Genomic DNA, 22820 nt, shown 5'->3' on the forward strand with positions numbered 1-22820 from the left:
TTTGCTTATTCATGAAAACTTTATTCAAACATTGCTTAGGAAAAGAAAAACCTTAAACCAAATAAAACCTAGGTGGGAGGAGTTTCTTATATTCACTTCTCAAATTAGATTGAAAACACTAGAGGGAGCTCTCACTGCACAGATCAAGAAAGAAAAAGGAAGAGACCTGCAACATTACTGTTTAATGCAATTAAGGAAAGCTCTCCTTAATGTCATGAAGCTGCCTTTCCCACCATCACCCTTGAACTCATTCTTTTACAGGCTTCAGAGATCACTGTGCCACTATGCCAACACCTATGCCACCAGTATTTGAAACGTTGTAACTAGCTAACCACAGAAAGAACGATTCAATCAAAGGCCAACCTGCCTAAAAATGAAATCATTTGCAGATAGATACTGTATGTATCTACCCAGAGAAATGAAATGCAAAAATCCTCTCACACTCTCTGTAATTCTGGAGGAATATACATAGGGATGGGCACTTCCTCCAAGTGAAGCGTTTTCGAAAGTAGACCGAAATACACCATTAAATGGAATTCAGACGGTAAACAGATGAAGCAGTCTTAACATTCAGCTGAACGTGAAGAAGAAATGTCCACAGGCTCTCAAACTCTTTTTTTCCAGAGAAAGCTTTCACGGCCCTATCCCCCCCCCTAATTTATTGCATTAACAATAAATTATTTAAATTTACAAGACACTCTACTGGTAAAACCAGTCTGATCATACTTTGTTTCCCTTCATCATCGAGATCTGAACTGGAACGAAGGATCAAAAGAAAGCGTTGCTTACGGAGGTAGAAGCTGGAGGAGCTGCTGAGTGCACTGAAGGAACCGTAGCAGCAGAGACAACTTCAGAGGACTCTGCAGGTTTTTTACCCTTCTTGGTTTTCTGAAAGAAGACACAGCATTGTTGGTAGTAGAGAGTACCATGGGAAGAAACACCTATTAAATCCCGTGAACGTGAAATGTAAGTGAGGCCTATTCAGTTTATTTCTAGGATACTGTTTTTCTTAGAAGCTCAGCCTATTTCCGAGAAGCACTGTGCAATTATCTCAGTTTGTTAAAGCTCAATCTTCTATCTCAACTAACGGGTCAAACACTGGCTTAGCTGAAGCCAAAAGGAAAAAAACATGATTTAGGAGGAGCTAAGATTTCACCAAGCTTGTCTATATCCCTAAATAACACTTCTAAAATACTGACTACTAAGCATTGCTAATGATAGCAGCTGGTAAAAAGACAATTAATTTATCCTTTTTTCCCCCTCATGATTAAAGTCCTGGTCTATTATTTTATTTATTGTAAGAAAACTAGTTTTTTGCTTTTTATTTATTACATTTTAAGAAAATGTACATAAAATTTAAGGAAAACATAGAAAAAAAATCAAGGTTACTGAAACAACTTAAAAATAAACCACAGTATCAGAAATCAAGTATAGTCACCTTTACTACTTTTGGTGGAGGTGCTGGTGCAGAAGGGGCTGGAGAACAGGAAAATCCTTTTGTCAAACCCTCTAAAAGATCATTTTCACTCATAGGCTATCATTGAATAGAAAAAAAAAAGAACTTTTAAAGCCTTTTCTCCTATTAAAAATATAGTTTAGTCATGAGTAAGTGGTAGATGAAACAGTTATCTGGATACTCACTTACTTACCTGAGATTTTTCTTCGGGTTTTGGCAAGAGTGTTTTTCCATCTTTATCCTACAAAAGACAAAGCTCCTTATATTAAAAAGTAGTCCTTACATGACCGTGCAATACAAATTCTGAGAGTATTCACAGAATGACAAGTAATTACTACACAGAAAAATGACCTAATTTGTAACCTCTAGCATCTACCGCTGTTATCCAAAATGTCATTCAAATATACAGGTCCTGTAACTTAAAAATACAGCTGAGTGCCAAAAAGCAATTTGAAATGTGGGATTCTGAGCTCCCCTACTCATTGTTTCAATTTCCACAGAAATGTATATATTAATTCCTAACTTCCAGCTTTATATCAATATCCCTAGATGCAGAGAGGCTGCATCTTCTCACACTGGCAGCTGTGGCAGGTGTTGTGCAAGTCTCGGTTATACTTAAGCAATCTGTTTATGCCAAATGAGTCATGTGGTGATGCTTGTAAGAATACCAACTTGAAGTGTTTTCAAACCAATCATAATTTCTTAAGTTTTTCTAAAATACAGAAAGCTAATGAAACGCTCCCCATGCACTAATTTCAGTCAAAATTATTTACAGGTAGATACCTGTATTTAAACTACTTCTGTGCCTATACAGGCATCTAATGAAAGATGCCAGATATTCACGAACTACAAACGCCAATTTTTATATAGTATGAAAATGCCTAAAGTAAATGCCAACATTCAATAATGAAATGGAGCTTCAGCTTCATCCATACATAGTGAGTAATGAAAGGAAAGTAAGATTAATGCAGCACATTAAATGAATTACTTTTGCTTCTCTTAATCTGTACTCTGGAGGAATTGTTTCTTCATCTTCACCCAGTTTTTTGAGTTCTTCCTGTTTAGTTTTCTCCTAAGAAGAAAAAAGAAAAATAAGCATACCTCAACAGGAATGGATATGAGCAAGTTTTGAACGTCTTCAGTCTACTTATTCTTTCAATTCAGTAACTGCCAAAATTAGCAAATTGAGAAGAGGTCGACTTCTCAGCCTGTTTTATCTCTGCCTGTTTCTTCCTGCATAAGTCAGGAGTAGCTCTAGCTATCTCAATTAAGAGTAGCAGAGTTAAGTGAATAGACAAGCATAGACCAATTACAAAATAGCACTGCACCTCTGAGCCTTGACTCTACACTTTGTTTGAAATGCGCTCAACAGCTATCTGGACTACACGCAAACAAAGGCTAAATAGAGAAATTAGTAGCCAGATTCACAAAGGATTAACCCCATACAAATTACTCTGCAAGACGACAACTAAGAAAAGGCAGTAAAGCCAACTTCGGATGCTTTCTGCTGACAGAGTCAGTACATCAGAATAACTGTCCTCTATTTTTCACTGCCTTTGATACCATCTGGCCCATGGCCTGGGGATGCAAAAAGGAGGCATTCAGATTTGGATATGAACAACATCCCACAAGACAGAATTAAGGTATTTTCAAGACATAGGGCTCCCTGTTAAAATTATACTGTCACTGAAAAAAAACCCACTTTCATATACTGGTCCTAATTTAAGCAACTCATCATAAATTTGGTTCCTTTTGAGAAAGGGCTAAACTCTGTGCTGTTTCTAATGTGCATTTTAGTTCTGCTTTGCCTCAGGACTGAGATGTTAAGCAGATGCAATTTTCAGAGGCTGAAGAGAAACCACGCATTACAAAGTGAAAAGCAATTAAGAAAGTGTACTCATTGTGCAAATTCCATGAGTACTTTCTAAGCAGAACACAATTGGTTTCACAAGAAAATTTTATTTTAAAATAGTGAAAAAATTATCTCTAAATTCTTTAGCCTGAGCAAATACAACACTGAATATAGCTACATGAACAAGGTTTGATTATTTTTCTACCTTAACTTTATCCACAGCAGGTTTCTTCTCTTCTGGGTCAGGCTCCCTCCTTCCCAGACTACTAGACAAGGCTTCCAATGCTTCATCTGCCTCATGATGGCCAACCTGTAAAATTACTGATATAGTCAAACAGGACTCTTAGCTTGGAATTCAGCTGCAGCTGAAGCAACTTGCTCATAAAGACATACTATCACCTTTAGCCACATATTAAGTAAGGTAAACACCAAAGAGTAAAGGAAAAAAAATGTAATGCCTCTCTCCCCAATTGTTTTCACATACTTGGCACCTGCTTAGTTCAAGGTATAAGGGAACTTAGAGACGTTTGCTTGTAAACGCTCTGTCTCTTTCCAGAGACTCATTTACAGCTAAAATCTTCAGCAGGTTTAAGTTACATTACAGGTTTTTGTACAATTTAGTTTTTTTACTGCAGTATTTATTAAGTTTGCAAACAACATCTTGTTTAAAGGATTAAAGGCTAGAAGAGACCATGACAACTGTTAGTCTGACTTCCTCTTTTAAGGTCATAGATCTTCCCTGTTCAGTTTGTATTTGACTTGTACCATGTTATTTGGAAAGCACTCAGCCTTTCCTGGGAATTGCCAGGCTTAAGAATTCTCTATAGGGAATTCGAAGAGGTCACTCAACTGGTGACACCGTCTGGTCAGCTGGCTCCCAAGTTTCAACCCTGTAACTCTGGCCTGCATCTTAAATGAAGGACAGCTGCTAAGGACTGAAAAATATATTGTGAACTTACCCTTATTCTATCAAGCAAGCAATTTAACAATATTCTGACGATCTTCATTTACTCCTCCCAATCACAAACAGATGCAGATTGGCTTTAATTATGCTAACTTCACCTAATTTTTTAACAATTACGTTCTGCAACAAGATGTTTCTTTGTTATGTCTGAAACCAGTAAGAAAGGTATGACTACAGGTATGATGTTCCCTTTGACACATTAGCTTCATTCAAAAACCTCCTTAGAACAAATTCTAATTAATTCTTGTAATGATAGGAAATGTAGTTCACATGTGGTTCAACAGGTAGTTCATGCAATGAAAAGCAGAAAGCGCTTCTATCTCTTTAGCTAGATAGAATATATTCAACATGTTGAGTACCAAATCATTATAATCTTTATCATCTTACTGCAAGAAGTGCCAGTGTGTTATAGAGATCTATTATATGGCTAAATCTATGGAAGAACAACATGCATTACTGAAATATGCAATGATATAGCATATCGTCAAGAGGCTGAAATAAAGCACTGAGTTTTTCTTTAGCAACAGCTGAGACTGCTAACTACTCACTGAAGAAACAGCTGATGGAGCTGAAGACTGCACAGTGCAAGCTGCAGCACGAGGAACTACTTCATCCTTAGTAGTTTTTGCAGGCACAGGAGCAGAAGGCTTCTGAAACAGAACAAATGCACTGAATTTTGACTGTGCTAATAAACCCAAATGTACCTGGTGAATGGCTTTTTAAAATCAAGCACAAACAAGAAAAAGAGCTAGAAGCCCTTCAGTTAAATATTAAATGCCAACTAGAGTTTTCAATACAAGCAATAGTTGTATGCATGTTTCACTGAAGGCAATAAAAAACAAAACAAAAAACTCAGAAATAAAACAAAGAAAAGATTTTTCCTAAAATGGTAGTAGCATTATCCAGTTTTAGCAAAATTATTTGTGTCAGTATTTTTACCAAACAGGACAGACATACTTCAGATATGCTGCTGGGCTTTGATGGTTTGGATTGTGCTTCAAGCTGTGCAGGGCAGGCAAAGTCTTTTGAAAATTCATCAGCAAGATCAGATTCACTTAAAGGCTGCAAAAAAAAGGACATATGTACCATGGGTGACTCATCACTTTTTTCCTAATTGATTTTTTTCCAGTGATTATACTTTAACTTTTCAGAGGGTAGACAAACTTTTGTAGCCTATACAGAAAAAACCTTTCATGCTTACAGAAAACAAAACAGAATGAATTTCACAGTGCATAAAATAATGAAGAACATACTGTTACAGGGCTAGTGAAAAGGGAAGTGCAACTTTTTCCCATTAGAAAAAAAAATACTAATATTTACTGGCTAATATTTACTCTAAGCAGCATTACGTAATTATAATACTTCAAGTACACACAGGTAGGGGGAAGCAGCACTATCAAATTCTGGTTCTCCCATTTTATATGCCCCTCCCCCCCTTTTTCAACAGAAGCACAAATCCACTGAGAGGATTTGTCTTCTGAAAGTTTTTTAGCCTATGCAGTGACTGCTGACACTCAATGGTTTCTACTGTGACCATTTCAGCAAATGGTGAATAAAATGCAGTTGTATTCCCCTATTCTATCATCTACTGCTGATGCTCCTGTGACCCTTCAAACTTATGTCTACATCTAAACATTTAAGTCTTTTCTAGCAGGGATCTCCATTTGCTTGCTAAGCACAGACTACTTGGTTAAATTCATAATATGTAAAATGTTATTCCTAAGGCGAGTCTCTTATCATTTCCCCCTCTTACTTTTCCTCTGTCATCTGTCAAGGTCCCATATGAAGTCCCACTTTTCATGACTACTGAGTTACACATTAAACCACTAAACCAAAAAAATCATTCTGGCCTAACAGTTTAATTCACAAAAGTAATCCCATTGCATCTACTTAAAAGCACGTAGAATGGAAGCCTAAATGAATAAAACTCTAGCTGAAATCATAAGAATGAAGGTATTTTTATTCATCAGGGACTGAAAAAGAAATGAAAAGTGGTTGAAGGTTTTTAAGCTAGTGACGTAACTTTGTTCTGCTGCTTTTGATTTCAAAGCTCTCAGTTACTGACAAACACATCTTACTCAAAACTGCCTTCCACAAATTATAGAGAACTAATTCAGAGAAAAATCCTTCAATATATTTCTGAAGATACCCTTGTGACTCACTGAAAGGACAAATATTCAATTACATTTGTGCCTGAGATTGATACTGGGTAGAAAACATGGCAATATTTACTTTCCTGCTAATCCCTTAATTCTTTTGGTTCAAGACTTTACAATTCTGAGCTCATTTCCTGTTCTGATTTTGCATTTGCCATTACACAAACTAGGAACCAGGCCCCTTTAATTCTTGCTATGTTCCTCTTCTGGATGACTTTTTTTCTTTTTTTTTAAATCTTTCTTCTCTCTCTGCCTCCCTGTGAAACTGGAAGGCTTATCATTTAATATTAGTGTCTGATTCCCTCGGAGCATAACTGCTTTTTTCCCCCCCTTATGACATGTTTGGCAGGTGTTCTTCTGTGCAGTCTCTCACACATTACCCCATCCAGATGATTAAATGTCTAAGATCTGACAGACACCAATTTATAAAGACCTTAAGTCTTTTCATCATTGTCTTTGCACTTCTCTATATTTCAAACTTGAATAATACAGACGACTTCGTATTTCTGTTAAAAAGGCGCAGTCTCATTCTTGCTCAGATTTGGCCTGACCTTTAGGCTTATTTCAGAAGAACAGAGGTTACTTGTACTTTTCCAGTTCTAGCCCAGATATTTTGACAGCACTCCTCAACTCAAAGTATTTCCAAAGTGAAGCCTTTCATCTCTTCAGCACACAGCTCCTTTTCCTAATTTCTGCTTTCTTCCTGTGTAATTTCAAATAACCTTTATTACTTTCTCTTACAACTTATTTTGCACTTTCTGGGCCATAACGGAGATGGATTTTGCAAAATCCAAGTTGTTCTCTGTGATCAGCAAAATGTCCACAGCAGCTTTTTCCTCCTTTCCAGTTGTGTTCCTTATCATCTGATGACTGACTAGAGGATATGGTCAAGAAATCTAAAGACTTCCTTGTCTCACTTCTGTCTTTTGACAGTTCCAGCAGATTTCTATAGGGAACCTTATATTAACTTCTCATTACAGTTTTTCTTTGCATTAACAGTCTTTCCTGTAACTGCAATGTCTGAGTAATTTCTTTTTCCTACTATGAAGTCTTGAATCACCATCAGTAAATTTCAGTAAAATAAGCTTCCACCTGGCACTTGAGAACATTGGGCTTTGTGCAAAGAAGTAAACACACAGGAAGGTTAAGAGACTTACATAATTGCACAGAGAGAAGTGATGACAAAGGGGGAGAAAACAGAGTATCTATTCACACTCCTACAATACTGTCAGTTTTCTAACCTTAGATTTTTCTTCAGGTTTTGGTAATATTGGTTTTCCATCTTTATCCTAAAAGTAAAAAATAAAAATATTGTTGATATCTTTCCACTGTTAAAAGAAGTGTTATACTCAGCAGTCACTAGCATAATAATACAAGCAAGGCACACAAATTGGAATCAGTGACACAGTAACAGGAGCTCCCCTACACAGACGGAATTCTTACATGGCCTAGTAAGTGGGTAAGAAAACAACTATAATGCTAGCATGATACAAATGTGTCAAGAGACTGAAAACCCTGTTCACTGTATTTCTCCTTTGGCTCAACACAGTATCAATATACAACAGGAATTAACCCACAAGTAAAACAGGCTTTGAGTGCAAAAGACAAACTTTTGCACATGAACCAAAACGGTTAAATACCAGGCCTGTAGTCAAGCAGTATTGAAATTTCTAATAGAGAGGTAAAACTGCTGTTAACATTCAGCTCCAGTAAGGCCAGTTATATGGCAACTTTGTTAACATCAATAGGGCTAATAATCATGGCAAAAAAATTAATTCCTGTAAGCTAAAGAGAACTGCAATGAAAATAGATCTCAGTGTTATTGCTGTTTAGGTTAACCCTGAACAAAATCTCCATCATCCCAAGTGACAAATTGTAAAAATGAGTGTAATTTTCATCCCACTTTGCAACAGTGTTTAAGGGTACATCACAAAAGGATACCCAATAGCATTTCTAAAAAGAGATATATTTTCCAACATTGAGGTTTAATATAAGAAATAAATCACATTATTCTTGGAGAGGGAATGTCGGAGCTGGGAAGATCTGATATTTGCTGAGGATACCTGATAAATCAAGTTATGCCCTCAAAGGAAGGGGAAGAACCTAGAGATAAGAAATCACCAAAAGGGAAAAACCACAGATTGAATACTACTACTGTTTATTTTCCCCATGTATGTTCCCTATCCAAGACCAGAAAGAGTGAAGGAGACAGTCCCCTATTTACAGGACAATGGGAAGATGAAAAACTTACCAGCTCTGGTGTTAACCTGTAGTCTGGAGGTATTGTATCATCACGTTCTCCTTCCTTTTTTATTTTTTTCTCTTTAGCTTTTACCTGAAAAAAGAAAGGACAAAAACACTCACTCAGAGAAATTCAGAGGAAAACTTAAAACACACTCAACTTCACTATCAGGATTATTTTGTCTACTATTTGAAGAAGTACTAGCATGAGGTTATTTACACATATCAAATTCCTCAATTTATTAATATCAAATTTCTCTGGTAAAATAATCTTTGTTTAACAATCAACTCTATGCATAGATATGGCTATATTATTTTAAATTCCAAACCATTGTAGACACTGTTTGGAGTTGTAGCTACTTGGCTGCTACTTTTAAGACTCTGAGGTATACAGAGTCCTCAGATTTCCTTAGCTAACATCACTTTAATTACATAAATTGTTATGCTGAATCTTTTGTCTACTAGAGCTACTGATGCACAGATTTTCATTCTCTAGACCTCTCTAATGAAGCAATGCATCAACCAAATTATCTGAAGGCCCAGACTGACTGAATCCGCATTATTGTATCTATATATATAGATATATATTTTGTCAAAATTGAGCTCCAATGTCTTCCTTCATCAGCAGCTGATTTTCTACTATCCCCCTGTCATTTGCCTGCTCTGAGCTGTAAGTGAAGACAGGAAAAAAAAAGAGGTGAGACTAGTAAGGCAAGGCAGAGTTAAAGAAAACTAAACTAAAAAGCCGAAGTTTAACATGCCAAGATAAGGCTACTGTTTAAACTTCTGGAAAGACACCTGAGGAGATAAAGGGAAAGACCAGATGCAAATTAGAAAAATAAGGAGGTTTGGTTAGAAAAGGAGAATTCCCACCAGAAAGCAAAAAAGCTATTCAAAAAGCAAAACAGTAAACATACAAGAGAAAAACCTGTTACAAATTGTACCCAATGCTCGGGAAAAAACAAGAGGAACTAAAGCAGACACAGAAGGATATATACATATGCATGTATAACCTAAAGGGACTGATGACTATACAGAACAGACTATCTTCAAACCTGTATCCTCTTCGGAATAGTTAATTTCTTGATTCTCTTAACCATATTAGCCTGAGACATTTCTTAGGACTTTCTACTAGATACCATATAAATTTGTAAAATAATAATTTAAAAAAGTGACTTAGATATGAAAGGAACCAGAACTCCTTTGGGGATTACAAAAAATGCTTTAAAAACAAATAAATAAAATGTATACCTCCGACACCTCTACAACAGTGCTAAGATCTGGTTCAGGTTCAGGTTCAGGTTCACCAAGAGTATCAAGTAGAGCTTCCATTGCATCATCTGTAATTTCCTGTATTTAAGAAAATGTGTAAATCATTTTACTATTTCCATTAAATGGCCCAGGTTTCATTTATATGCATCTTTTATGCTGTATATGATGCTCGCGCAAACAGCCACCACCATATGGGTCATTTCTGCTTGACTTCACCCGATTTTCTTAACATCAGATTGCAACATATGGCAAATTCTGTGACAAAACCAGCACAGACTCAAAGTAAATCTCCCCTTAAGGAGGGAGAAAAAGCAAAAAGAACAATATTGCATAATACAATCGCCAAATTCTTTAAATTCACAAACCTAAAAATTATAAGCTTACCCTCTCTCTCTAGAGAGGAAAAAAGAAACATCTCCAAAACATAAGAAAATAAAATCATATAAATATTTTTAAAAAGCCTCACATAGCTAAGAAAACATTAATTTTAATACTCCAGTCAATACTCCAATACTCCAGTTGCCTCCAGTCACAAGAAGAACAAGAGTTATCCTGAACAGGAATTCTGAAGTAGAATTATCTGACCCATTAAAGACTGGTTTTTAAGATGCAGAACATCCTCCTTAAGAGTCTGAGCAACTGCAATTCTTATTTTTCCAATACTGCCTGAGACAAACAGAATTTTCAATTGAAAATGAGGATGACCATCTTTACAAGATCAGGCACACATACACTATGAAATGTGTTTACAACATGTGAAATTTTAATTAAAAGTTATCTAGTCAAAGACAGGCTATCTATACCTCTTCTGATTTTGTTTTCTTCTCCTTCGGAGGAGCTGAGCTTTTGACTGAAATTGCTGCTTCTGCTTGTATGATTTCTCCTTCCTTACTTGGCTTCTTTTATACACAGGCAAAATGAGAGATGCAATTACAAAGAAGTTTGCAAAGAGAAAGAAAAAAGCAAAATGGTCAACGTAATTTTAAAGTGAAACATTTAAGATAATAATGGCAATATTTTACAGCCATAAACATATGCAGTAGCAAAAACTTTCAATACCTCTGTCACCGTTGCCTTCTTTTCTTCAGTCGAAGCAGTGCTACAGGTAAAATCAGATGATAGGGCATCTGCAAGCTCATCATCTGTCATTGATTTCTAAGCAAAAAATTGCAAATTAGGTTACAACTATTAGAACTCAGGTATCAATGCAGTCAAACTCACTTTAAAATCTGAGTGTGCTCCATGCTTACCTACATGACTCATAAGCGCATGTTGCTGTTGCAATTTTGAGTTGACAAAGAAAAAAATATATTTGCCCTTATTTGTTGATGCATTTTTTTAGATAAGCTTTTATTTTTGTATGTTAAATTTATGAACAGTGAAATTCAGCGGGCTTACAGAATAATCCTGCTAAGTACAGAATTCAGGTAGACTTTGCTATGACATTATCAAGGTATTCCTGCATGTATAGCTACTGTTTCCTATCTTACTATTATTATACACAAAATATCAACAAGAATTTGATGTAATTGTTTCAGGTTCAGTTAGTCTCCTGAAAGGTTCTATTTATTTATTTATTTAAAATCTTGATATATTTTATTATTTTTGTCAGTATTTTTTGTCATCTGGCAGCTCCAGATGACACTGGAGCTCTCCCACTTCCTAGAACTTTTGATGGCACAAAAGTTTTTAATTTTCCCAGGAATACAATGATAACACTGATTTATTTTCACCATGCAATATAAAAAATAAGTCTTACTTCAGATCGTTCATCTGTTTTTGGTGGGATTCCATCTTTGTAGACCCCTTTGCTCTAAAAAGAGAATTAGTTTTGCGGTGAATGGGAAAAAACAAAATACAAAAAAAGAAGAAAACATGCACAAAGAATTATTTTGTTCACGTCACTAACCTTCAACAATTTAACGTACTCTGGAGGAAGACTACCTTCCCGTTTACCCAGTTCTTCTAAGTATCTTGAAGAAATATCTTCCTATGAAAAGAATGCAAGGGTTAATATTTTTGTACCTTTGTTTACTGAACAGCTTATTGTTTCTAATGTAGAGCTATCTACAGTGATTTCTGGAAAGAAAAGGCAAGGACTGGGTAGGACAGAAGGACGGTCTTGGAGCATGACCTGGCAGTGTCTTTCAGAACCTAGCGTCATGCACAAGCATCTCAACTTGCTTCAACAAGAGATGCCATCTAGCAAAACTCTGCATCTCTGCAGTCAGGTTCCTTCTGCAGTAAGGCATTCCAATGTCTCAGGCCACAGAATACATTACTCTATCTGGATTGAATTTTAAATATTTATGAATTCTGAAGTTTTTATCACGGGTGACTATTACATTGAACTAGTAATCTTAATATTCTTTATGCAACTCTCATGTTCAAACTTGGAGAAGTATGCGTTCTTCCCCAAATTCTCAACGCTTTACTGTGCTGCAAGTAGAAAAAAAAGCTCCTAGCTAAGCCTCCACCATTGACTTTTGTAAATCTGGTAGAGAACATGCTTGGAAGTCAGTGAAAAGAGCAGTGAACTTTCTTGACATTTCACTGTTTTCTACTGCAATATATACATAATTATATCATTTCTGTATTACTAAAAACAACACTAAACTGCAACTATGCAAACACTATTTTACTTCTTAGCAAACTAAAGTGCCAATCACTAGATCAATGTAATAGTGAGCAACTACACACATTTTAAAAGATGAATCTTCTATAAATAAATAATAACAACAAAAATATATACATATATATGCACATATAAAATACCGTAACTTCCGGACCAGTGTAAACTGGACTAGTAGGCACATCTTCTTCAGGTCCACCTAGAGTATCTATTAGGCTATCCAGTGCAGACTCATCCATAGCAGGCTAAAAAATATGCAGAGGTTTATAGAAGTTATTATTCTGTGCAAAGAAAACCAGTTTTGAATCATGTGGAGAATTTGTAGAGAATTCCCCAAAACAAAACCAAAAGCTTGTTCTGAGCAAGTCCAATACTTGTTAAACATTTGTTCTTAAAATCCTCTCTCCGTGTCAGTAATAAGATTACTTCTATTTATATACCACCTGATACATCTATATATGTGTATGTATATATGTATGTCTATGTATATGCACACACATGAATATACACTTAAAAGAATATAACTGAAGATTACATTTAATTAGCTTTTTGTTGACAACAACACTAGATGCAGTAAAAAGTGATTCTAAGTAAGCCCTATTAGATAAAACACAAATGGCATACCAGTATTTAGTTAGGTATTCTTTTAGATAGTTCTTCACCACTGTACATAACTACTACATAGGAATACTTCAGCAATTGCCAGTTTAGTTTCTTTATGCTGCAAAATGGATGAAATGAAGTGCTACAGGCAGATTTTTTTTTTATAAGGAAAGCTTTTGTCTGAGGCTATATTTACCATTTATTTATTTACCTCAGTGGTTGACTCGTCAGCTGTAGTAGCCAAACTTGCAACAGCACCAGCTGCACCTGCAAGGGCTGCACCATCTGATACAGACTTGTTTTCAGACTTAGCCTGGAGAAATAAGAGAAAGGGTGTGAGACAGCATTATTACATGACCTTATGTTAAAAATTCTAGAGACAAAAGTAAGTAAAACAGAGACATTCCACTGAGGTATGTATATCCATCATTCATGTTCTTTTATGCTTCCACAAAAAGCAGATAAAGGCTGCTTCTACTTACTGGTTGAGTGGTCTGGAAGACAGGTAGCTGCAGTTTGCTTGATAATACCAAGTCTAGGCTAAAAAAATCCAACTCAGAAACTGCATATATATATTTTTGACTCAGCAATAGGCTAAAATCCTGCACAGCTTCCAGAAGCTGAATTTTGGAGCAGCCTAAAGGAAGTTTGTCATACACACTTTTTAAAATAGCATGGTTTCAGACTTCTTCTACATTGTGATTTTTGTGGCCTAGTCCGGTTTTACAACATTCAGCATTCTTGATTCAGATTTCTATTCCCTGTAATAGCAAACCAATAAAAATTGGATTTCTACTTTTACTATACCTTTGCTCTTTCTGTGGAGGTTGGTTGTGAGGGTTGATCAGTTTGACTGGTAGTTCCTTTTCCTGTATCGTTTGGTTTAGAAGCTGTTGTCACAGAAGGTCCTATTTGGCTTTTTCCCTACGTAGAGAAAAACATTGCTACTTGATTATTTTGGGGTTCTTTTTCTTCTTTCTCTCTTTTGTATTAAAAACAAAAACAAAAAAATACCACAAGAAAACCCCAAAGGAAAAAAAAAAGATATAACTTACATCACTGGTTTCCTTTTGGTTATCTTCAGTCGGTTTTTTACTTTGAGAGTCTGTTGGCTGTCATTAAATAAAAATTTGAGATCTTTTACTCTTATCACCACTCAATACAATGGGACGAGATCTAGACTAGTTCAATAAATACATCTACAAATAAACAGTTTGACTGACTGAAGTCATTAGATAGGAAATAATATTTCCTATCATCTAGGGAAATTCAGTAAACTCAGGCTACATAAAGGAAGGTGCACTTCCTGCCTAGAATATACACTCTGAAGTGGACAATCCTTTAAACATTTATCTACATAGGGCTTACTACAATGGAAAAGGTGAAAGCCAAAGCTGTATCACTACACCCATACTTTAAAAGACCTTCTCATTTTCAAATTACTTTATTTTTAGCCAGCTACATATGCACCTCCCTCCCTGACACACATATGCAGTTTTAGAAGAGGCAGTAATAACTCTACTTTCAAACTATATTCACAGGGGAAGGCACAGTTCACATTTGGCTAGAGAAGCTGGCAGATGTACAGCCATTGCTAGCTACTGTATGAGGAGGAAAAACATGCTTATGGTACTTTCTACCAGTCACTTATCCTTAATTGTATTTTAAATTATGTTTTCAGATAGTCAAAAAATAAATGGAAATCAACTTTTCTTATACACTCTTGCAAAACTACAGCTCTCTACCCAATTACCTCCTCCCGCCCTTTTGCAAATTAAGACTGAAATAACTTTGCTTTTGTGCTTTGAATTTCGAGAGATTTCTTTGTTTTCGGGGAAAGGAGGCTGCTTGCTTTTATACTTAGGATAATTTATTTTTTCTTTAAAAGCCTTCAGTTTTTCTGTTCTCCTTGGGCTGAGCATGGAGGTAAGTAAGGAAAGAGGGGTAAAAAGGGAAGGAATTTCAATCCTCCCTAAAATGTTTGAGTCAATTTACTACAAAAACTAGTATTACAGCAAACAACAGAGGAAAAAACCCAGAGCTTGCAACTGATGTACGAGTAAATTCCATACCATGTCTCAGATCAACTATTCAGGAAAAGTAAAGACACCAGCTTTCTCCACTTCTTCCTACCTGCACTTAACTTGACTAAGCATGAGCTGGACTTAGAACTTGTTATCAGAAGGTTTCTTAAGCAGTTGCCAAGTGCTGATGCACACTAGCTGTTCTCCTACAATACATCTCCACACCTGCCAGCTCCTGAGCTCTTCTGCACACAGGTAGGTTTCTCTCTACTCACGCAGCAGTTTCATGTGGCACAGAAGTAGCAAAGGATTTAGCTTGTCATTTCAAAGTCAGTCAGAAAGCAAAGTAAAACAAATCACCAAGCGTGAAAAATGAGCACTTACCTTGGTTGACTGTGCGGTTTTTCCAGGTTCTGTTTTGGTTGTTGGTGTGGGCTGAAATATAAGCAGTGTACATACAGACAGAGATTAACACGCTTGGTCATTTTTAAGGGGTCAATTTATTAAAAGAGCAGTATCTTTATATCAGATAGATTCATTCTTGAGAGCACATGTATTACACAACTAACACATAATGTTTTGATTTTGGCAGTTTACAAGACTGGCACATAACTCCATTCAGGTGTTCTAGGAGTAGTAAAATGCGCACGTGCACGCACATACGTCATATAAATATTTAACTTAAGGAATGAAAAGAGGGAGAAGGAGGACTTTAAATGCAATAAACATCTGAAAAATTTCTGCAGCCACACCACAAAAATCTATTCTTATGATTCACCTGAAGTCAAAGTACAGTAAACAATAAATTAATCCCAACAGAAACATGCAAGAACAAAAGACTAAAAAGCAAAAGGATCGTTATATTTGATAAGAAAGAAGAAACATGAAAATGGTAGACTCTTCACCGTATCTTATTAATGTTTTTGCTGCTACTATTTTAACTGTGCTATGATTAACACTAGAAGAGCCAATGTGGCCACTGGAAAGTCACCTGGAGACTCTGAAGGAGAATTAGTCAAAGGCTGTCGACTAATGCATGAGCCTCACAAGTTCTAGCTGCAGAATCACCAGGGGAGAACATGAACTCAGAGTGTGATTTGGTCTATTACTGCTAGAAATAGCACTAGGTGGAAAGACTCTAAAGTTAGATAGAGAGATATAAATCCACGTACATGCCATGCAACAGAGCACACGTTCCTGAGCCAGCACCCACAAAGACGGGTAACAGTCGCAGGGCAGAGCTCCACAGGGGTGCAACAGCTCCGTACGGAAAGCAGTGCAAGTCGTAGCAGTGCTACTCGATCCCGGGACCTTTCCTCCTCTGGTATCACTGGTATCACTATGCTTCCTCTAGTGGCAGCTGACACCAGCACCGCATTTCACAGCATGGCATACACATGCAGCAAGAGGATTTTCAGACTCCGCTTAGGAAATACGGGGCCACAGACAGAAACCCTCCATATCTGTACAATACACTGAATGCATTTAAAGATGCTGAGGGACAAGTTATAGACTTTTTTTTAAAAAAGTCATTATTTAAAACTCAGTGAAGAAACAACAAAAAATTCAACCAGACTGTAATTTAAAGATGAAGTTTGTTATTGCACTTTTGCAAGTTCTTCTCATCTCAGCTGCCAAACATTAATTACTGTTTAGGTATATCCAGCTTATATTTGTTAGCTGATTACCCACAAAAATTTGCTAAACAGTTTATCATTTTTATGCAAGTATTCATACCCCAAAACAGAACCACAAGTACTTGGTTGTGAAATCCTGAACATGTATGTGTAGATATCTCGCCACAAGCTCAGCAAAGGTCCTGAAGCTGTAGACCACAGCGAAGAACACAACACCACATGAAAGTGTGGTGCTTTCTTTAATGCAAAGAATAGCATTAAAAGAAAAAAAAAAGCACAGAAAGCAAACTATTTCTACAGATGAAAGCCAAAAATTTCCTGGAAAAAAAATTATAAAAAAAAGAATATTGTTAAACCTCCCAGATTCTCCCTTTGGATTTTCTCTTCATGTGAACCGTGAATAAAACAGGATACTTCTCAGGTTCAGTCAATACTTTATGTATATGTCTCCTATACATATATATGCTTACCATATGGTTAATGCAAAGACACTCACATCTGTATGTGCACCTGTACACTACTTAATTCTATGTTCAAAAAGGTAGTCCTAAGTTTTCAGTTTTTAGCTTGAAAAGGTTAGATATATTTATATACCAACTGAAGCAAAAATTCAGTTAGACACAAGATGTTCTTAGTTGGCAGCTAGGGCACAAAAAATGCCACAGAAGCAAAAGAACGAGGCTCAAGAAACATATGGTCTCAATAATTTATTTCCAAACTGTGGTGGGCTTACAGGGAAGGTGGCAATGTGAAGAAGCATGACAAAAAGATTGTAATTGAAGATTATTAGCTAATGACTAATGGCTTCAGAGCTAAGTGGTTAGCATTTTAATGGTGTCAACATCCTACAGCATCAGACACCATTTACTAGCAACTACATGCCATTTTTTTTTTTTATGTATTGTAAATATCATTGACTACTTAGTGTATTTTATTGACTAGGTTATGTGTTATTTGTTATTCTTGTATAGCTTTTAAAAATCTACAAAACTGCTCCTGCTATAAGTTTACGACAATGCTGCAGAATATATGGACTGACACGTACAACACTTTGATTCAAGACTTCTTTAAAAACATCTAAAGACGTTAAGGTCACATTAAATAAATGACCCTGAATGCACACGTGCGCACACCCACCCATACCCCTCTACTTGGGCACACTTCTGGCCATAACGTTCAATTCTAATGATACAGATTTATTCTTGGACAAATCAAAGCAGTGCTCTCACACCTTCAGCATGAGGCTATACACTGAAAGTCAACATTTAGTCATCTTTTAAACACAATCAATTGTGAGCAGTCATAGTGTGAAGCCACAGCATCCGTTCATAACATACACTGATCTCCTACAGAGGAAAGACGCTGCACTTCTCCTTATGCTACCTAGACCCAGCTGCACCGTGCCAGCATCTGTGAGGCCACACGTTAAACTGACCCACGAAATTGGAAAATAGTCTGGGAAAGAAAAATTCTTTTTCAGCTAGATCAGTTTTCTTATTCACTTAATAGTGCAGATGCGCAAATGTTTACATCAGCAAAAGGAAGAAACTGAAGAGGAAATCTTTTCCTCAATGGCAGTCAGTACTTGCACCCTGCTCCCCCTATTCCTCCAACAAAATCCACTGGGTTCCTGCCCTCACTTCCAAACCTCTGACCACCTCACTTAACCCTTTGGACATTGCCACAAAACAAGAAATTCCACATTCATCTCAGCTGCACTAACTCCCAGGTTTTTCAACGTGGCATAAAACTGCGAGAGACAAAGGATTTATGTACAGATCTGAAAGCTAAAGAGGGTCCAGAGGACCTTTAGGGAAAGTGGTACAATAGAGAGACTCTAAGAAAGAGAAGTGAGACTTGGTCACAGCAGGGTGTAGAGTTGGAGTGATTCACTTGCGAGAAATTTGGGATTAGAAATTAAAGCTCCAATACTCAGGAACTATTTCTTTTCAAAGACTAATGTCAAAATGCAGATAATCTGCTTAACCAAGAAGGAAAACTTAAATAACACCACACCTTTAAAATAAAATTGTCATATATATGCAAACGCAGGATAGTGTTTCAGAGGGACTGGTGTTTACCAGTCTTTCAGCACTGAAGTTTACGCCTCTGCTGCAGTAGCTCTGTTTCATCTTGCAAACACCAGCTTTATTGATTTCATTAGAAATTTACCCCATTCTTCTGAGAGTTATTTCAAGACATAACTAAAAAAAAGACAATATCTATTTTTAGATATCTGGCTGAATTCAATAACAGAGAACGGTATCAGAAATGAACATCATACAAATGAGTTTGCTCACAAACGTAAAAGGAATTTGAAATTGAAGACTGACAGATCCTTTTGTGTATGATGATTATTATTCACAAATAAAAGGTTTAATTGTTCCCCAGCTCACTACTACCAGTGTAGGTCTTACATATTGTGGGAGCATGTGGAAGAAAAAGGTTATAAAAACTAAACACATTGGCCTTCTGTAGCTATTTGTTCTGAAAGAAAATATTTGAAGACATACTCATGCATGACTATAGTGGTGTTTAGAGGAACAAGAGCTGAAAAAGGAAATGGATACTTCTTACAAAGACTTCTTCGTTCAGAAAAGTTCAAAAGATTCGTGAGTCCTTGCTCAAAGTCTACAGGCAAGCATTAACTTTGCCTGTGTACCTGGACAAAAGAAGTCTGTTTCAGCAAGATTAAAAAAAAAAAAAAAAAAAAAAAAAAAAAGTGGCATTGCCCATTGGTCAGTAAGTGATCCTGATACTGCTTATCACCTCCATCTATGACCTAGCTGAAGATGGGCTTCCTCATCAAGTCTATGGACAATAAAAAGCTAAGGGGAGGCAGCTGATGCACCAGAGGGTAGGGCTGCTGGTCAGAAAGACCTCAACAGGCTGGAAAGAGAGATTGTCAGAAACCTCAGGAAAATTCAAAGACAAAAAGGCACCCATACCTAGAACTGAAGAGCCCACACAGCATTACAGGCTGTGAGCCAATGCTATAGAAAGCAGCTCTGCAGACACAGACCTGGAGGGCCTCATGGACAGTAAGTGGAACATGAGTCAGTAGCATGCCCCTGCAGTGAGCAGAACTAATTGCATATTGGGCTTCATTATTAAAAGCAGTCTGAGGCACTGCTGAGGGAAAAGACTATTTCCCTCTGCTCAGCACTTCTGAGACCACATCTGGAATATTATGTCCAGGTTTGAACTCTCCAATGCAAGACAACAACAAACAACAATAATGAAGGTGATCAAACATCAGAGTTGGCTCCTCAAGAGAGGCCGTGCAACCTGCACACTTAAAGATACTCGAAGCTTGCCAGACAAGGCCCTGAGCACTCTGATACAACTTCAGAGCTGTTCCTGCACAGACTGGGGGCTGAACCAAGGGGACCTCCAGGAGCCCCTTCCAACACCGCTGCTCTACAGTTGTACAGGTACTATTTCTTCAGGTATACACAGCGTACAAACAAGTCCTAAGCTTTACCATTGCACAAGTCCTTGTTGGTCTAGTCTGATGTTCGGTATTTTTGTTGGTTTCACTATTACGGTTATGGAAAATGAAAGAACGAGGGAGGGACAGAATCATTGCTCATTACTTCAGACAATAGTGTTAGGCAATGGGTCTAAGTGAGGTTTACTAATTTTTTCTAACACAAAGTACAGGCATTGATGATACAGCTTATGCACTGAAGAAGTTATAGTCATTAAACAAGATAAAACAAGTGTAAAGGACAAAGGGAAGGAAGCTGACAGGTAGGCACAGACATATGACTAAGAAGGTGAGATTGTACACACACTAAAAGCTGAAACTTGCCCTGAATTCTTCAAATATATGAAATTATCAATATGTAAAAAACCCTGTAATTACCCTGGGAGGAGGGCTATATACATGTCACAAAAAGTGTGACTGAATTAAAATTAGAATCATTATTGTTTTCATAAAATCCTCCAAGTATTCTTGGTAACTTTTTTTAGGTATTTTTCAAAGGAGAAATTAAGCTGCAGACAAGAAATATGCAGAGTAACAATGTGAGTCAGTATTAAAAAAAAGAAAATTCCCCTACTTTATATGTTTGTGCTTAATTTAAAAATGAGTTTCTTAGGAAATCATACCTTTGTTTCAGCTGGCTCCATAACATGTGTTTTTGATGCATCAGCAGAGGCAGACTGTTTCTGAGAAAGAAAAAGGAAAAGTTCAGTTAAATTTCACCTTTGTTATATATAATTTATATTAAGCAAGCATAAGCAACCTGAATTCATTAGATATCCAACTAAAAATAAAGAATGACTTATTACTGAAGAGTAAGAGTTACCATTTTAGGTTTTCTGCCTTGACTGTATTTCTACAATACATTTATGTAGGTTTTCTACAGCCTGCTCCCCATACATTGCATTACAGCATTCTCTTCTCTAAGATGAACTGAAAGTAAATTTCATATTAAGTATTGAAATATTTGTAAATCCTGCTCTCCTACTGAAGCACCTACAGTTTCTCAGCAGGATTCGTGGACAATTCAACTTTCTTTTCAAGGAAACTGGATTCTTGGATTTACTAGTTTGTCATACAAAATATTTAATACTAAATTAGCAGACTCAAAAATGTTGAGATGAGGAGGAATAATTAATCACTATGTAACACAAGTCAAAAAGTGTTTCAGCATACCATGCAATCCTTGCACAGAAGCAGCAAATGATAATCCCTTTTTCTGGCTTCAGTGATCTTACTCTCGCTGAGAATAGCGGATGCTTTACTTTTATTCTGACTACATCTTTCTTGTCCCAGAAATGAATGTTCTAATTGTCTCATCAATATTTTATACAGATATAATACCACCTCTCTATTCCCACTTAACATCTGTCTGCCTAGCCATCCCAACAGCTGTTTCTGCCATCTCAGCCACAGCAACGTGCTCACTCTTTATGTTCAAAAGAAAGAACAGCACAAATTCTTTTTTTTTTTTTTTTTGGATGTTTACTCATGCCACTTGCTCTATGAAAATACATATAGTCTGAACGAATTCAGAAGCAATATTATTATTCCATATCAGGAGTGACTTCTTACTTCCGTAAGAACTCATTTTAAACATGAAATAAAACTTTAAGATACTTGGTCATTTTTAAATATATCTACCCAGCATCTTCAAAACTTTTCATAGTACACGCACTCCTCAAAAATAAGACGAAATTTAGAGAGAATTTAAAAGGTACACTCTGATGCTGGTAAGTTCCCACCTTGCTCAAATTCCAAAAAAATCAAGGACAAATACCAGCACTTTTAGTTAGTAGAATTGTCTTTAGGTCCTTCTGCCAATTTTTCATGGTTTTGTAGTTACACTTTTTTTCTCTGCTCTTCCACATTTTCACAACGTTCTGCACTGTGAGGAAAATTCGCACAGTAAAACTGGCTATATACAAATCTAAGGACGCTCAGATGTCACTTGTGTGTGCGTGTGTTGCGGGGGGTGGTGGTGGAACATGGTTGAATGGACTTCCAGTCGAACTGCAAACACCAGTCTTCTCATTAACATGACTAACAATAATACAGGAACTATGCGAACTGGTTAATTATCACATGCAAGAGTGTTCCACAAAGCCTTGTCTGATATTTTGCATGCCTGTAAGAGGTTTCATGACTAAATATATACTGGAGAGAATCTGCAATTGCTGTATTATTGTAAGCAAATAATTTCTGCTTCCATATATAGATAGAGATTGATTATAATAGATGAGAATATTTGAAGAGGTGGAGAGGAAAATCACGTAAGAATGTATAAAGCCTCCTACCTCAGGACAGGGAACAAATATTTTTAACAACCTTTTTATATATTTTAACCATCACTGCCAGCTAATCTGTAAGCAAAAAAGTAATTTTTTTTTATTCTGCCCAGTAACAGACTTTCCTTTCCTTTTCATAATTTTGTATTCAATTAATCTGAATTCCTTCTGGATGACTAACAAGTATCTGTTCTACACCTCTTCACAT

General features: G+C 36.5%; 1 protein-coding gene across 5 annotated transcripts in view; it reads right to left on the reverse strand.

Annotated features, from left to right (window-relative positions):
- Positions 1 to 22820, reverse strand: part of CAST (calpastatin) — a 60657-nt gene that overhangs the window by 9047 nt on the left and 28790 nt on the right. For all 5 annotated transcript variants that reach the window (XM_062600002.1, XM_062600001.1, XM_062600003.1 and 2 more), the window contains 20 exons: positions 20951 to 21010; positions 15585 to 15635; positions 14232 to 14288; positions 13984 to 14100; positions 13388 to 13489; positions 12717 to 12818; positions 11851 to 11931; positions 11701 to 11754; positions 11001 to 11096; positions 10745 to 10840; positions 9921 to 10019; positions 8680 to 8763; positions 7670 to 7717; positions 5230 to 5334; positions 4821 to 4922; positions 3514 to 3618; positions 2445 to 2528; positions 1650 to 1697; positions 1439 to 1534; positions 790 to 888 (listed from right to left, as the gene is read on the reverse strand). In XM_062600002.1, the coding sequence (XP_062455986.1) occupies positions 790 to 888; positions 1439 to 1534; positions 1650 to 1697; positions 2445 to 2528; positions 3514 to 3618; positions 4821 to 4922; positions 5230 to 5334; positions 7670 to 7717; positions 8680 to 8763; positions 9921 to 10019; positions 10745 to 10840; positions 11001 to 11096; positions 11701 to 11754; positions 11851 to 11931; positions 12717 to 12818; positions 13388 to 13489; positions 13984 to 14100; positions 14232 to 14288; positions 15585 to 15635; positions 20951 to 21010 (1686 nt within the window). The remainder of the gene's footprint in view (positions 1 to 789; positions 889 to 1438; positions 1535 to 1649; positions 1698 to 2444; positions 2529 to 3513; positions 3619 to 4820; positions 4923 to 5229; positions 5335 to 7669; positions 7718 to 8679; positions 8764 to 9920; positions 10020 to 10744; positions 10841 to 11000; positions 11097 to 11700; positions 11755 to 11850; positions 11932 to 12716; positions 12819 to 13387; positions 13490 to 13983; positions 14101 to 14231; positions 14289 to 15584; positions 15636 to 20950; positions 21011 to 22820) is intronic.

Source organism: Rhea pennata, chromosome Z (assembly GCF_028389875.1).
Source record: "Rhea pennata isolate bPtePen1 chromosome Z, bPtePen1.pri, whole genome shotgun sequence".
In the NCBI taxonomy this organism is placed as follows: Eukaryota; Metazoa; Chordata; class Aves; order Rheiformes; family Rheidae; genus Rhea; species Rhea pennata.